Raw genomic sequence first — 16,476 nt, forward strand, 5'->3', positions numbered from 1 at the left:
TACCCAAAAAAAACCGGAATCATTTTTTATAAACTATATATTGTTTTGAAAATCACAGAACGGCTTTATCCCCTTCAAAATACTCTCCATTACAACTAATACATTTGTCCCAGCGGTGCTTCCACTATTCGAAACATTTTTTATATTCATCTTTGGCTATAGCCGACAGCACATCCCTCGTTTTCTTCTTGACCTCTTCAATGTTGTCAAATCGCTATCCTTTCATGTCCCTTTTCATACGTGGAAATAAGAAGTCACACGGAGCGAGATCAGGCGAGTAACGTGCATGGGGCAGAGGAACCATGGCATTTTTAGCCAAAAACTGCTTAACAGAAATGGCTGTGTGTGCAGGTGCATTATCGTGGTGAAAGAACCAGTCCCCTGTCAGCCACAAATCGGGTCTTTTTTGTCGAATACTGTTGCGCAATCTTCTTAAAACTTCCAGATAAAAAGCTTGATTAACGGTCTCACCACAACCTAGCGACAGAAAGGTGTACTATACAGGCTCTACGCGCGGCAATTCAATTCCGGTTTTTTATGGGTGCCCCCTCGTATATTACAAAAAAAACTATTTAATGGACTTAAAAACCTTTAATGCTTTCTTGTTTTGCGAACTAATAACACTTATACTTCTGAGTCTGGATATTATTTAAATCAAAGTCCTTATAAACTATGGTCCACAACCTCTGGTTATAATAAAATTTGGTACCTTTACTAAACTTTTTACATTCTACAGAATGAATTACTTATACGTATTAAATTTCTGCGTGGGTGGGTATTATGGTTGCCAAATTTGTAATAATTGATTTATATAGTAACTTTGCCTGCAAAATTAGACATAAACTCATGTAAAACTTGACATTGATTCGATAGAATGTACCAATTTCAATTTTTTTATAAATTTTTCGAAATTGACGAATTCACCATTTCCATAGTCCCTTACCGGGTTTTCAAAAATAATCTACCTACCAAAACAACCTATACTGGATGTCGTCTTATTTCATATGCGATTTTCTTGATTACGTAACAGTTATTTAAAAAAAAACGCGACGGTGATAATTGCGCTTATATATATGCGAGCAAACTGCGTGATTCCGCTTTGCATATATTTCCGAGATAGTCATACCATTAACAGGTATAAATTGACCCACCGTCGAGCCATACAAATTGAATTATTTATGATTCGTCTATCAATTGCAGGTGGGAATAATAACGAAATCCTTTCATCTCGCGCGACAATGTATTTAATTAATGAACAATTACGCGCAAATATCGACTATGATTTGTTGCTTAAAAGTTTCTGACGTTTCGTCGGGGTTCTCTCGTCACCAGCGTCACAAAATGAAATTTTTTTTTGGGAAAACAATGTATTCAGTTAATGATCGTTAAGTCAACATTTGCAGCTTTTCACATTTTCAAAATATCAAAAAAAAAAATGAGTATAGAGAAAATATTACGAAAAAAATAGTAGATTTGAGAGAATGTTACGTATGTGTAATAATTCTCTTTGTTTTGTACATTAACGATATGTTTCGTGTGAACTCAATTGGGAATATTTTGAGTTTTGCAGATAAAACTGCAATTTTTTATACTGATGCATCATGTGTGCTCAAAAACAACGTTGGAAACGACTTTCAATTGCTTGTACAATTAATTTTTCTATAAACAGCTAACTAAGCTGTGATTCACGGACCTTGCCAAATATCACAAAACGTCGAATCGAAATTAAACCGAATAAATTTTATCGATATAGTTTCTCCCGATTATGCGAAATACCTGACATGACTTGGAAATATTACATCGATATACTTATTAAAAAATTGAGACCGCCTCACAATATTCAAGGATGCCTGGGAATTTGTGTTACTAAAACCTACAAATTTTGTATAGCGCATGGGTTGAACCATATCTAAAATCTCTTAGGATGGGGTGGTTTGACCAATAACTACTACAGAAAAATTGAAATTACCCAAAAACGGTTTCTTCAAGTGAACCGCATAGAAGAACTCTATCAAACAACAAAGACATTAGATGTTAGACAATTATTTTTTTGACCAAATTACGAATTATTGTTAGAAACGCTAGAACATCTTACCTCTTTTCGACACTATTTCATAGACGAAAACGTAACAAGAAGAGGAACAAGAAAATTACTGTCATGGTACTTGACGTGATTCAAAATTCTACCACGAATGTACAAAGAACATAAAAGAATGGGTTAAGGTCGATATAGTATGTGTATTCTAAATTTGTAATGTTACAAATTTGTAATGTTACATACACTTAAAATTTTGTATATATTTTTTATTTAATTTATGCATATTATTTTCATCTCTCAAACAAATACTCATTAGCTAATATTTCGTGGGCTTGTTCGCTGTTCATTAACTATTTATATATCTCTACTTATTGACAACAATGACCTATATAACAGCATGAGGCTAGTGCAGTAGTGTGTGTAAACTTATTTCTGTATACATTTAATCATTTAATATAATTTCATAATTAGCTAAGGGCGACTAATTCATCATTTTTCTAATAACTAAGGAGACGCGGTTAAATTAAAACATATTTTTTAAATATCAATGTTTCATCTATACAGGATATATCGGATATAATGCTACCCCAAATTAATGTCTGGAGAGTATTACAATCGAACCTAACTGGCCCCACACCTGAAGTGAATGATTTAAGAGATGCTGACCGTCCGTAAAAATTAGTTATGGAAAACTAATTAACCTTTAACAAAATTAACCAACCAAATTAAACAATTTGGTTTTTGTTAAATAATTTTTAAGGCGCTTAAAAATGGTTAGAACGTAAATAAGCCATTTGAGCCATTCAATGGAAAGTATGCAAATTAAATATCTATAAGAGCACATGCGCAAACACCCGACTTGAGATTCGTCATGCTAGAAACAGGAAACAGTTAATTTAAAAAAGATTTGGAAATGCTTAGTTTAGGGGAGGATAAATATTTGAAAAAACAGCCTTTTTATAATATGTTCAGTATTTTTTGCCTGATTTTGCTGAAATTTGAAGTTCAGTTGCGTCCTCGGAGGAATCGTCACGAATATTATTGATAAAGAGGTGTCCGCCACTGGTTTTTGTGTGTGTTTTTGTTTTTTTTTTTATTTACGTTGAATAATTCGCTAAAAGTACGACTTTCTTCGATTCTTGGTATCTGCCCTCATTTCGGATCGAAAATAAATAATAAAATATACGAAAATTGAGAGAATGGATTTTTATAGACCCTTTGGTCACAATAAATTAAATTCTACCGCACATCAACAGCTTCATTTCCGGTATGTGGCTTATGACAAGTCTTTTTTTTATAAATATGGAACACCTCCGAGCGTTGACCAATGTTTTTTGAAATACCCTGTATAATATAGGTGTTCAGGCCGTGTCGCTCGGTCGCCATTGTATTCGATTACAGTAGCATCTACCAAACTGTTGGACCTCTAGATAAGAGATAATATGCTACTTGGCTATTGTTTGCTGGTCTACTCATCTGTTTTCTGGCCTTTGTATTTCTGTGCAGGTGTATTCTGAGGGCGTGGTATTCGCTTGGTTCCGCTAACTATCAAATTAATCTCCATGGCGTCCAATAAATTTAATTTACTACTTGTTTGTGGCTGTATGTAAAATATCAAAAATTGTCGTCAAAAATGTGTTTTTCTGAATTTTTGAACGCTCTTTTGTGTTCATTAATGCGTTTCTTGACAAATCTACCTATTTGTCCAATACAAATTTTAAAATCCGCAATTCAACCTGTAGACACCTGATTTTTGAGATTTTGGACATTTCGTTTTATTGTTGTAATAAGAAGTCTGTGTATAAAAGAGTGAAATGCAGCCATTTTGTGTGCATAAGGGTGATTTGAGCTGTTATGTATGACTGTGTCCGTGTGTGAAGGTTTATGGTAAATGGAAACATTTAACTTGTTTTGCGTTTTCGTAATTGTTACACTTTTTTACATACAGCCACAAAAAGTAGAAAATTAATTTTAAAATTGATTAAAATTAAAATAAAAAATTGATTCGATATTAGGAATTGGTCTATATTCTATTCCATTGGTTTATTAAAATAGACGATGTCATTTTCATAACAGCCTGTACAGACCCAAATAAATAGTTCGAAATATGTAACAAGTTTCAGAGTGTTCTTAAAATTTTGTTTCGCTTATGTCTATGGAAAAAGCAATATGTTTGTTTCATTTTTATTGCCTTTTTGGTTTGTATATTAGCGATGGTGTCACCTATATTACTTTAAACAAAACTTGAACGACCGCATCGATCGATGAAACGATCGGCACTTATTCACACAAAATGTCAACGGCCCGCCTCCTAATGGATAAACCGATTTAGATGCAAATTAAATTTAGATAAAAATCGAAAAATTATAATATCGCGTGAAACGAAAAAACTGGAAGCTGCCCCATTAATTCCGAAATTCTGAAAAAGGATTCACGGCCGTAATACGATTTTCATTCGGCCACTCTCACTGGGTCTTAACACTTTTTTTTAATGAACGCCATAAAAAAGGGAGTGCCTCCGCCGACCACTGGCGTAGTCTTAACAATAACAGAGACAGTGTCGGCGCGTTGTTATAATTATTTCCCTATAACGGACGTGAAGTCATAAATCGCCATTCAATACATAATGTCTAATTAAAAAAACAATAAAATATATGATTTATAAAAGCAAATATTATTTTAGCTAATTATAAATAGGATATTTATTTTTAAAAAATGGAGTGGCGGTACAGTAGACAGCAACGAAAAAAAAGACGAATAAAATTTTAATACAAAAACTTTAATTTTAATTATTTTTGTTAGAATTTTATGGTTAAAACTGCAATTTTCTCCAGTAAAATCAAAGACGTACCCTATTTAATTATGTGGATATAAAAATTTAATAAAACTCCCCATCATCGAGTAGTTTGTTACGCTACTGGATGTTTGCGATTTTGTTAACATTCTTTAATGATTCCCATAATCGGCGTGTCAAGTTAAAAAGGCGGCAAAAAGTTAACACAGAGGAGGCTGTGCGATCTTATTCCCGATTCATTATTTTTTTGCGACAGTGCGCAACGTCTTTATTACACTGTCATTGCCTCTTCGATAAAGACATAGGCAACGACTGGCATGTCGGAGCACGCTTATAATTTTTTTCAAAAGCCAAAAGGACCAACAGGATACTAACAGAAAATTGGAAAAATTGTAATTGAAAACAATCAAATTTGGTATTCCGGCCGTTAGTGAAAATTTGTTTCCTCATTATCCTATTTTGTAAAATAGAAATAGTATCTAAAAAAATTGTTTTACTTAAGTAGAGCTTTTATTGCGGCCTACCATTAATCCTAAATTTTGGCGAATGCGCGAGGACAATTAGACATTGAATCTTGAAAGAATTGAACTCTTAAGATTATGCAACCAATATCGCAACCCCATCTTAAATTAATAAGAAACACATTTATTTATTTATTTTTTTAATTAGTGAGAAGTGGTCTGACAGCACACAATGTATTTTATTTATTTTTATTTTTTAAATTTCAGTTAATTTGTTATTGCACTAAATATTATATTTAAAATCTGAAAAGATCTCTCAATGTTGTTTTCATTTCACAATTTTGTAGATACTTTCTTTGACATTATGACATTCACGCGCATTCCATTTAATAGTATTAATGCATGTAGTTGAATCGTTCGGTTATATAGTGACCCTACTACGCTACAAATTGATGCGCGGTAGGCGGCTTTGACATTTTCATAGAGACAGGAATGATTTCCCACGCATGCCTCTACATTTCACCTAATACCCGGCACTTGCGCCATTTTCTTTCTAAATAGCAATTTACAAACATTTAACTCGTTTTCCCTGAACATTTAACGAGATCTAGATATATTTTGAGAAAATATAGCGGACGACTGTTGAACGCCCCAAGGTCATCGGTTAAAAACGATATTTGAAATTTCTGCTTTGGACAGGGCCTCTAACGGTTTAATAGATACAGAATACTCACTTGGTAACGCGTTTGAGTTTAAAAATACGAAATAGGCTTTTGCATATCGGATATTCTAACCGCTATAATACTCTAAGGCATCCTATCGATGACATTCGTCTTTATTACCAACAGCTAATCAACTGCTCTTATAACTCTCTATAATCAAAGGAAGTACGAAATAGGAAAACACTTACCTTGCAATAACCGTCGATGCACACTCCCTTGGTGCCCTTGGGGGCGGCTTTGCCAGTCGATGTTACGGGGTGAAAACACGGGGTGCCGTCTATTACCGTCTTATTGAGGGTCGCATAGAAGCTCATTCCAACCGGTCGGCAGTTAAGGGTACATTCCGCTTGGGCTGCGAACAATAAGTGAATATATATTCACAAACAGCTGACTCACATGGGTGGAAGATCAAACGCGTTGCAAACAATGCTCAAACCCCTGCCAACATTACTTTTGGAAAGAATAATAATTTAGGAAGAGGTTTCAGTCGTCCGGTTTAGTCAGATCTGTTTTATCAAATGGTGGACCAACTATAGGGATACCAAACGTCCAAATTAATACAAAAAAGTGCTTGGATGTGTGCTATATTTTAAAAATACTTTCATAAAATGTAGTGGTCTGAAAAACATATTTTTAATACAATCTTAAAGCTCCTCTGGTTGATTTGGGTGATACGACACTAATTTACCAAAAAATATTTGATATTTTCAATACTGAAGAGCACCTACATATGTAGGTTCGGAAATACATTATTTCCAGATACAAAGTTTTTTTTTCAAATAATTTAAGTAATTCAAATAATTTCTCACGGAGATAGCGGACCTAAGAAATCGAATTATTGCGGAGTGTAAGTCAATTAGAGACGCCATTGGTATTTTTGATTTGAATAAAATATTCTAGGTGTATTTCGTACAAATTCTTTTTTACGTTCTTCACCAGTCCATCCCCAAATGAGTTTGCTAGTCCATGATAACAAGATTGGATTATTGGATTGGATATTATTAGAATATTAAAAAATATCACTCTATCTCAGGCAAGTATCGTAAGTCAATTAAGTTGACCTCCTCCCCCCCCACACCATAACCCTCTGTTTAATTGTTATTTAGTTTGGGCTAAATCAGTCCCTTAGCACTAGAAGCAACGCTAAAAACTTTCAAACAAATCCTTGAGAAGATATTTGAATTAATTTGAAAAACATTAGGTATTTAAAAACCCGTGTATATTGGAAACAATGCATTTCTAGACTTGCATTTACATTTCATAGAATGATCTGAGGAATTACCTCCTTAAATATTGCAGCGGGTTTTTAAAATACCCTGTATAAAAGAGCAAATATTTTATTTTTCACAAAATATATTTTTTTAATTTCCACATGCATTTCTACTTACGAACGGGTAAAGAGAGAGAGAGACAGAGGGAGAGAGAGAGAGAGAAACGAAAAATTAAAATTTTATGGATTAATAAAAGCTCGGAAAATTAATTGCGCAAAATAGGCTCGAGCCCTAATTAACCGCCCAACATGGTATTACGTCAGGATAATCTGGCGTCTGTTATAGTTAATCTTTTCACTTGTTCCGTGGTCGGCGTTCGTAAGCCCCGCTATAGCATCCTCGATCGTCGGTAAACCCTCTTTCATTTGTTATCCTATAAAACGGCTTTATTCATTTAACAGACAGTTACTAATTATTCTTACCGTAATTGGATTAATTTTTAAGTCGGCAGGTTTTTGCCTTTCATCGATAAAAGATGGCCGATCTTGTCGATATATATATATGCACACGCCGATACGACATTTACATGCGCACAGCGCGAACCGGATTTCATGTTGTACAGGGTGAACCGATTTTAAATTTAACCTGCACAGTGAGTTTGTTTTAGCGAGCATAATTTTTTTGTCCAATTAGAAATTTCTTCTCAAAAATTGGTCCTTATTGTACTTAGTATTATATATTTGTAGGTTTAAATCCTGAGTTAAAACAGCAGGATCTTTTATAAACCATATTTGGCCCAACTTTACAACTATCATCTATGTCGTTCATATATATTCAGATATAATGGAATTCATTAAAAATACGATCAAAAATCTATGAGCAGTTATTGCATTGCACTGCAAACCAAAGCTGCCTGTTTTACAACAGAAGCATTGCAGAGTATCCAAATTGTTTGAATTATGTTTAGTGGAAGGGCAAATAGATGGCGCTAGTGTGCAGATCACCGCTTGAAGCCCGGACAGTACGACATAAAGTGTAACAAAAAAGATATGTAAACTATGTTGGTCACTCTCGCTCTTTTAATCTTATTTTCTATCTTTATCTAAAATTTAATGGAATTGAAGCTAAACTGTACTGGAGAGTTGTGTATTAGAGGTTGGCACACAAGCCTTATTCTTAATATAAAAATGCCACTTAAATCAAGTTAATTGTAAGAACAAATAAGATCCGTTATTGGATTTAGCTCTTGCAAACTATTGACACCTAAAAACTGGGATGTTCCGATACTATTAAAGTATCGATAGTACTCAAATCTTTTTTCGATACTACTCAAATAAATACTCCTAAAGTATCGATACTTACTCATATCGATACTTTTAGTACTATTATTTATTTATTTATTTTAAGGAAACTAACAATGAACGTTGAAGGACAATAATTAAAACAAAATTGCATTAAGCACGTACTTTAAACAAAAAACTCCATGATAACATTGGAATAATAAGCCGATGATTACAATAAATACAATTATTCGTAAGCAATCTCTTGTATGTTTGACAATTTATGTCGCTTTTGGCTCGGGCTCCGTCGAGTGAAGTCGGACGAGTTCGGCTTGGCTGGCGCGAGGCAAGGCGTCACCATCGATCAGATAGAGATTATGTTTGATGCGTTCGGTTTTCTTTTTAAATGGTGAGGCTGATTCGATTTGGTACCAAGTACTTTTGTTTCGATACCGTGTAAGTATCGCAAGATTGATTCGATGCTATAAATACTTATTATCGAATCAAAAGTATCGAGTACCTACTCGTATTTACTAGTATCGGAATATCCCTACTTAAAAAGCAACAGTATGACTCGGTGGAATAGAGAAGTGAGGCAAAAATAGAAAGATACAGCTACTAATGGAGATTCTTGTTTGCGTCTCATCTGGCTGTTCTCTTGGTCACTTTATTGACCATTATAATTATAACTAAGATCATTTTAATATATTGATATTTTATTTAAATATTTGTAAACAATAAAATTTATGATATTCTAACTTCTTAAAAATACCTTCGAAAAAATCCTAAGAAACAAATTTATATCAATTCAAAATTTTTTATGTATTTTCTAATTCAGAATACGTGTACATTTAACTAATATTTGTTATTATTTCTATAAGTGAAATTTCAATGAACTGAATCAATAAGTAAATAATATTTATTTTTTATTTCTAAATAATTCTCAAAAAGAATACATTATCATACAATACAAATGATAAGATCAAAATTCGATCAGGTAATATTTTGATTAATATTTGATATTGATTAAACTCCTAAAATATGGAACAAATTCATGTAAAAATCACGTGTAGGATTTCAAGAAAAATGCGCACAGTAAAAAGAAAATATACAAGGTGGGTCAAAAAGTTATTAAATTGTTACAATCATCAATGAAACCCAGAGAATTTTAATTTTTAATTTTTTAAATGAAGTCATATTTTGGTTAAATGGTTCCGTAGATAAACAAAATTGTAGGTATTGGAGTACAAATAATGTCCGATGGATGAGAGAAAATCATACAACATCCAAAACAAATGAATGTTGAGCAGGGATATTTATAATTTCTTCAAAACGACTTAATTCTTACCAGTTTTTTTCCTTCTATGAACAGAATGGTGTCTCGCCCCATTTTGCTCTACAAGTGCGTGAATATTTATATACCGTATTTCCAGGACAGCGGATTGGGAGCAGGGGATCAATAGAATGACCTGCAAGATCTCCACTGGGTTTTCTCCTCTGAGGATATTTAAAATCAAAAGTGTATAACGAAAAGGTCAAAATTTAGATGATTCCAGATTTTGGATTACATACGAAAAAAGCGAAATTATTTCTTTAATCGTTTGCTCATAAAAGTAACAGATAGGTATGTACATATATAAGTACGATACATGAATTATAAGTGAAATTTCACACAAAAATGGAAAATGGAATAAAAACATGGCGTTTTGACCTGATTTTTAAATGAATGTGTTCCTGCGTTACTCAACGCATATGCTTAGGAATTTGCAATTTATAAAATATTTATTAATTTATTTACACTAGTCAACAATAGTCCATTTATATCACAACCACTTAGTTCAAAGAAAGGTAGATAATATAAAACAATTTTTTATTACATTTATCTCGCATTAGTATTAACGTCTCCCTCTAAATAAAATTTGTCTCATAAAATCGATATTACAATGATATTACAATCGATATTACAATGATAAATTTCATCGCCATCACTAGCCTCCCCTTTTCACATTTTCAACAAAAATTTTTTTTGCTAGTTTTTTCGTTTTTTTTTTTGTAACACATATTTGTCACGGGCTTGAGATTTATTCTTTAAATTATACAACGTCAGTTCGATTACACCCTGTAAGCGAAAGCATAATACAAATGAAAAGATCGAATGATCGATTTGGTCAACCCGAAATCAAAACATTCTTTTCTCTACCGGATCGTAAGCATTCGGTAATCGATGATCTTGCGTCGTACCTTGATAAAACGGCTCCCACTGATAGGTTTTGCCTTTGAAGGGCCGAACGTTGAACGCAGAGCATTGTTCGTATCGAAAATCACGTTCGACTGGGCAGTCCTGGAAAGGAAAAAGAAAAAGTCATAAAATTAATGGACTCGCGTGGCTGCCAAATCAATTAGGCTATCTTCTTTTTTACGGACTACACGGCGCATAAATATTAGTCCGAGCTAAATAGACGTTTCAATAAACAACAATTTCGACGGAACTGGATTTTAATTTAGATCTTGACCAGTAGAAATAAAGTGGCAAAAGTCGATCCCATGTGTGCCAAAACGTTATTCAAGGTCAACAGTCAAAGAAGTAAAAAAAAATGGTCTGGATCTAAAGTGTTTTAGAATTACTATTTCTCGCTTAACTGGCACTTTTCGTAATAGATATACGAAGTTAGCGAGAAAATTTCCCGGCCTGAAATAGATGCAGCTCCAGTATCACGATAAAATTTTGTCTTCTTTTAAATACATATCTTAGTAGGCTGCGAAAAAAAAATGAAGTCTTGCGTCAAATAGTTTTTTATTGACAGCATTTTAAACAAGACGTGTCTGAAAAAATGTAGCAAATAACGCAAATTGAGTATAGAGCAGTGATAAAGTTTTTGACAAAAGAAGGGTTAGCACCTAAAATTGTTAAAGAAAGGCTGGATGGTGTGTACGGCCAAAGTTCTCCTTGCTATTCTGTAGTGAAAGAATGGGTAAAACGTTTTCGAATGGGGCAGAAGTCCCTTGAAGATGATTCAAGAACTGGTCGACCAGTGGAGGTCATAACGGAAGATATTGCGATTCTGGAAGAGGTGGTGTTGAGTGATCGAAGGAAATCGAGGAAATCTCAGAAATTACTAAGCTTGCTGATACAAGTGTTCTTCGAATGCTGCATGATTATTTAGGTATGCATAAGGTTAGTGCAAGATGGGTTCCTAAAAACCTTTCGGCTATTCAAAAACAACGCCGTGTCGAGTGTGCGAGATCTTTTTTCGACTATTTAAGACAGAATTATAAGAAGTGGTTGATTGTAAGTAACTAGTGTGATGCTATTTTTTTTACTATTTCTTAAATGTTTTTTTTTGTTTTTATATTTGTCATATGGTTACTAAGCTTGCTGATACAAGTGTTCTTCGAATGCTGCATGATTATTTAGGTATGCATAAGGTTAGTGCAAGATGGGTTCCTAAAAACCTTTCGGCTATTCAAAAACAACGCCGTGTCGAGTGTGCGAGATCTTTTTTGGAACTCTGTGGGTCGGAACCGAAGCCTGTGACAGGAGATGAAACTCTATTATGACCTTCTAACGCAAAAATAATCAATGGAGTGGCGTCGTAAGGGTGAAGCACCTCCAAGAAAATTCAGAGTCTGCCAGTCAACAAAAAAGGTGATGGCCACGATCTTTTGGGATTGTGAAGGAATTCTTTTGATAGATTTTAAAGAAACTAATACCACTGTCAATGGTAAATATTACGCAACATTATTACATAAATTGCGAGACTGGGTACGTGTAAAACGTCAAGGACCAAAGGCGTGCGTCTTTTGCACGATAATGCACCTTTCCATACTGCTGGTGTTGCACAAGCTGCCATTTTAGAGTGTGGGTTCCAACAGATAGATCATCCTCCCTATAATCCAGATATATGTCCAGATATCATTGCTAAAATATCGCGACTATTATTTGTTTGGATATTTGAAAAAGGACTTACGTGGACGGATGAGTTAAAAGAGGCTGCTTCAGCTCATTTTGCAGACAAACCAAAAGAATATTTTTTTAAAGGGATTGAGTTGTTAATCAAGAAATGTGTCAGTGTATGCAAATAATAAAAAATTGTTACTCTACTTTGTTTCTTTCATATTCAGGTCGGGAAATTTTGTCGCTGCCCTCGTATTATTAACAACTCAACGATAGAGGCCACCTTGGAGTCACATTTGACAATAAACTGATCTTTTTGGATCAGTTGGAGGACATGAACATGAAAAGTTTTGGTTTTATTACTAGCTATGGAAGGCGTCAGGATTCCCCAATGTTTTGCATTCGATTTCATCACGCCAACTATGACTATTTTTCTCTTTTAACTCAAACCTTGAGATTATATAACAACTGCTGTCTTTGCTAGCGGTCTTCGACTATTTAAGACAGAATTATAAGAAGTGGTTGATTGTAAGTAACTAGTGTGATGCTATTTTTTTTACTATTTCTTAAATGTTTTTTTTTGTTTTTATATTTGTCATATGGTTATTAAAAAATATCTTATTACCTAAATTGGTGTTTTGGTTCATTGCCTCAGCCGTTGAAATAAATAAATAAAATTTTTGGATTTTTAGAGTTTTCCCGGAAATGAAAAGTTTTATCTAAAAATATTTCAGACATAAATAATGGGTCCTAAAATTATCGGCAAGAATAATCCTGACACTTTTCTTTCTAGCAATCATTGCTAAAATATCGCGATTCTAGAAGTACTGAGTTACAGTTCTGGATTTCTCCTCCGTCGAGAATTGACTTTGTTTTGCTAAAGTCAGTTTCAGACAGCTCTCGCTATAAAGAACCCAGCAGCATGCTTGACATAACGCTAGTAAAACAGAGTCATTGCTCGACGTAGGAAAAATCTAAAAGAAGTGTACCAAAAGTATCAGAGTTTCGGAGAAATTGCCTAGAAAAATTGAATCAATTTCCATATTCTATGCACCTATTTCCACACCTGCGGAATGTATTTGGCGATTTGTTGTTAATGTGGTTTATCCGGAGGTTTTACTTGCACAATCCATTATGGTAGAGTTCAATCGGAAAATAATGAATTTATTATTGATATTGGTTGGTTTATACTGAACTTCTGAGGTTTTTTACTATTTTATTCTGAATCATACTCTTCAAACGCGACTTCATGTCTTCTTCGATTTCTTCTTAAACATCATGAAGTAAAGACAACATTTTCCCATAAAACTTCGCATTAAGAAAATGCATTTACGCTCTTAGAAATGTACAATCTTAGGAGTGATATCTTTGTTGTTAGGAGTGATATAGTTTCTTTTTCTAGCGTTTATCACTTCCCTTCTTTTGTTCATTCTTTCCAGTACTGATTCATTAGGCACTCTGTCTAACTGGCTAGCCACCCCAGGTTTAAAATGCTTCAAGTGTTTTTTGGGTTGCCTCTGTCAATGTCTCCATAGAAGACTGTTGAGAAATTGTGGCTTTTAAAGGGTTTTGACATTTTCACAAAAGTTTGTATTGCTTTTTCCATTCTGCATTTAATCTCTTGAGAATCGTTTCAATGCTCATTAATCATCGTTTCCAAATAAGTGAATTTGAAACTTCTAACTATTGGACTCTCTCTGATAAACAGCTGATAGTTTCGAAGATCCTGTTTACTTATTGTCATGATTAAGTTAGGTTTAGGTACGTACTCGCATCTTGTTTTTTCCTTCTTGATGCAAGCTTCCAATTTTCTTCTTCCGTCAACTTACCAATTTCTCATCAGCACTTTTCTTTCATCGTTCTATCTTTCTATTTGTGCACCCTCTTATTAATTAACTGGATTCATATTTTTTCCTTTCGGCTCCGGCTCTCCGAAATTTGTGGGTTTCTTTATTTGATCTACTGTGCTGATGTGCACCGACAGATTCCGTGGCGGATTCTATGTGGATTCTACCCTTATTCCGCCATGTGTGGGATAGGCCTATTGGCTCCAAAGCTACACAACGGCTCCCAGTCCTGAGCGGTATTGCCCCACCAGAATTCCACAGAGAAGATGCATTATATCGTGCGCATAGATCTATTCTTAACAGATTGAAATCTCGTAAGTTATCAATGCGGGAATCAGAACACTTAGTGGAAAATACCGCTGGGTGATGGAAACAGGAATGGGAGAGTATAATGGAGCATCCGTTGTACTTTTGATATAATGGACCCCAGTTTTCTCTCGGATTAGAGCTAACTTGTAGGATGTTGTCCACGTTGAACATGATCAGAACTGGACACAGCGTGTGTCCCGACTTCCTTCATAAATCGAACAAAGTACCGTCACCACACGTCACGTCAAACCATATCACACATTGTATCTACCTGCCTCGTTCGAGCCTACCAAAGAAATATATGTAGTGTCTTGTTCAATGTTCCGTTTGTTATATAGTCAGCAGGTTTATATTTTATACTTTCATTTCTCCAGATAAATAAACAAATGAGTATTTACAAAACCTCTGGATTCCTCCTGCATCGGTTGTTGTTGAGTCGAACTTGCTAATGTTTCGCTAATCATCCAGTTGGCTTCTTCAGAGCTTAACTCAAACAGTTTCAGTTAACAGTTTCTGTTAAGCTCTGAAGAAGACAGCAGGATGATTGGCGAAACGTTAGCAAGTTCGGCTCAACAGCAATCGATGCAGGAGGAATCCAGAGGTTTTGTAAATACTCATTTGTTTACTTATATGTAGAAATGAAAAAATTAATGAAAAGGAAAAAAAATGAAATTTCGTTGAAAAAAAAATTAAATAAACAAATGATTTACAGTTTAACGCCTGAGATATTTTTTCGATATAACTTACCTTTTTTGAGGAAAACTGCAAAACTTTTGACCTTGATTAATTTTTAGCACACACGGGATCGATGAAGAGCGGGCAATACGGGTGTACCCAAGACCTCCACCAAAATCTAGGTATGTCGGAATGTTTGTTATGTCCTTACTATTTTCATGTTTAATTTGACTGGATTATATACCTAACGGTCAAAATTAAAAGCGTGGCGGTGGTAATAAAATCGTACGGTTGATTATCGGAACCACTTAATTTCGATATCAGATTCGGTTTTATGAGCCCAGAGAACAACGATCACAACTTATACACCCATGCTATTAAACGTACCTATAGAAAGAAACAATAAAACGGAAAAAGGAATTTCCTTCTAATGTTTTACCTTATAAGGTAGCCGACAGAGCGGGCGCAAGAAAATATGGGAGTGGGGGATCAAAATTTAACTCAATTATTTTAATTTATATTTTCACTTTATTTTTAAAGTTTCGATATTTTTAATAATTTGTAAATCTAAAGTTTATTCATGATTATTTAAAATGTTTAGGTTCAAAATCAAATCAAATTAATCAAAATAAAATCAAAATTATAAGGAAATCAATTGATTTTAGGAAAACAAATATGATCGAACTTTTTATTATTTTTTAGAGCTCTACTCAGATTTTACCTACTACTTCCGTTTCTGCGAAAATCATCATCAACTTGGACACAATTCCAGATTCTGTTAAATTTCTTCAAATTCTGCAGAAGGGAGATTCTGTTTTAACTGATTTCATGTCTTGTTTGTTCTCACTGGTGAATTATTAATAATCTGATAATGAAATTTATGAGAGAACATACAATATCCTAAAATTTATATAAAATTTTTAATTTTTATTAATGTGTAATTAGTTTAAATCAATAAATGATTTAAACTAATTACCTCATATATTCTAATTCTTCGATAAAAGTAATAATAATAACTTAACACTGAATTCCGGTTCAATAACTTTTGTCTCTAAACTTTAACGAATTTCTGAATTTGAAATTATGTGACTCGGGCGCCATCTACCTTGAGAAAGTATGTCATTTGAGTATAGTGTTTACAAACACGAAGTTGGTGAAGTAATGCAAAGAGCCTGCCTATATGATTTTAGAATTGAAATTTATTTCATGTCAGTACCGTGGATAATTGAGTCGGAAAATCTGAA

General features: G+C 33.9%; 1 protein-coding gene across 1 annotated transcript in view; it reads right to left on the bottom strand.

Annotated features, from left to right (window-relative positions):
- Nucleotides 1–16,476, bottom strand: part of LOC132696212 (thrombospondin type-1 domain-containing protein 4) — a 265,404-nt gene that overhangs the window by 111,118 nt on the left and 137,810 nt on the right. Inside the window, exons 5-6 of the mRNA XM_060660924.1 lie at nt 10,748–10,847; nt 6,204–6,367 (exon numbers count right to left, since the gene is read on the bottom strand). Of these exons, the coding sequence (XP_060516907.1) occupies nt 6,204–6,367; nt 10,748–10,847 (264 nt within the window). The remainder of the gene's footprint in view (nt 1–6,203; nt 6,368–10,747; nt 10,848–16,476) is intronic.

This window comes from Cylas formicarius, unplaced genomic scaffold (assembly GCF_029955315.1).
Source record: "Cylas formicarius isolate icCylForm1 unplaced genomic scaffold, icCylForm1.1 PGA_scaffold_10__41_contigs__length_53128322, whole genome shotgun sequence".
In the NCBI taxonomy this organism is placed as follows: Eukaryota; Metazoa; Arthropoda; class Insecta; order Coleoptera; family Brentidae; genus Cylas; species Cylas formicarius.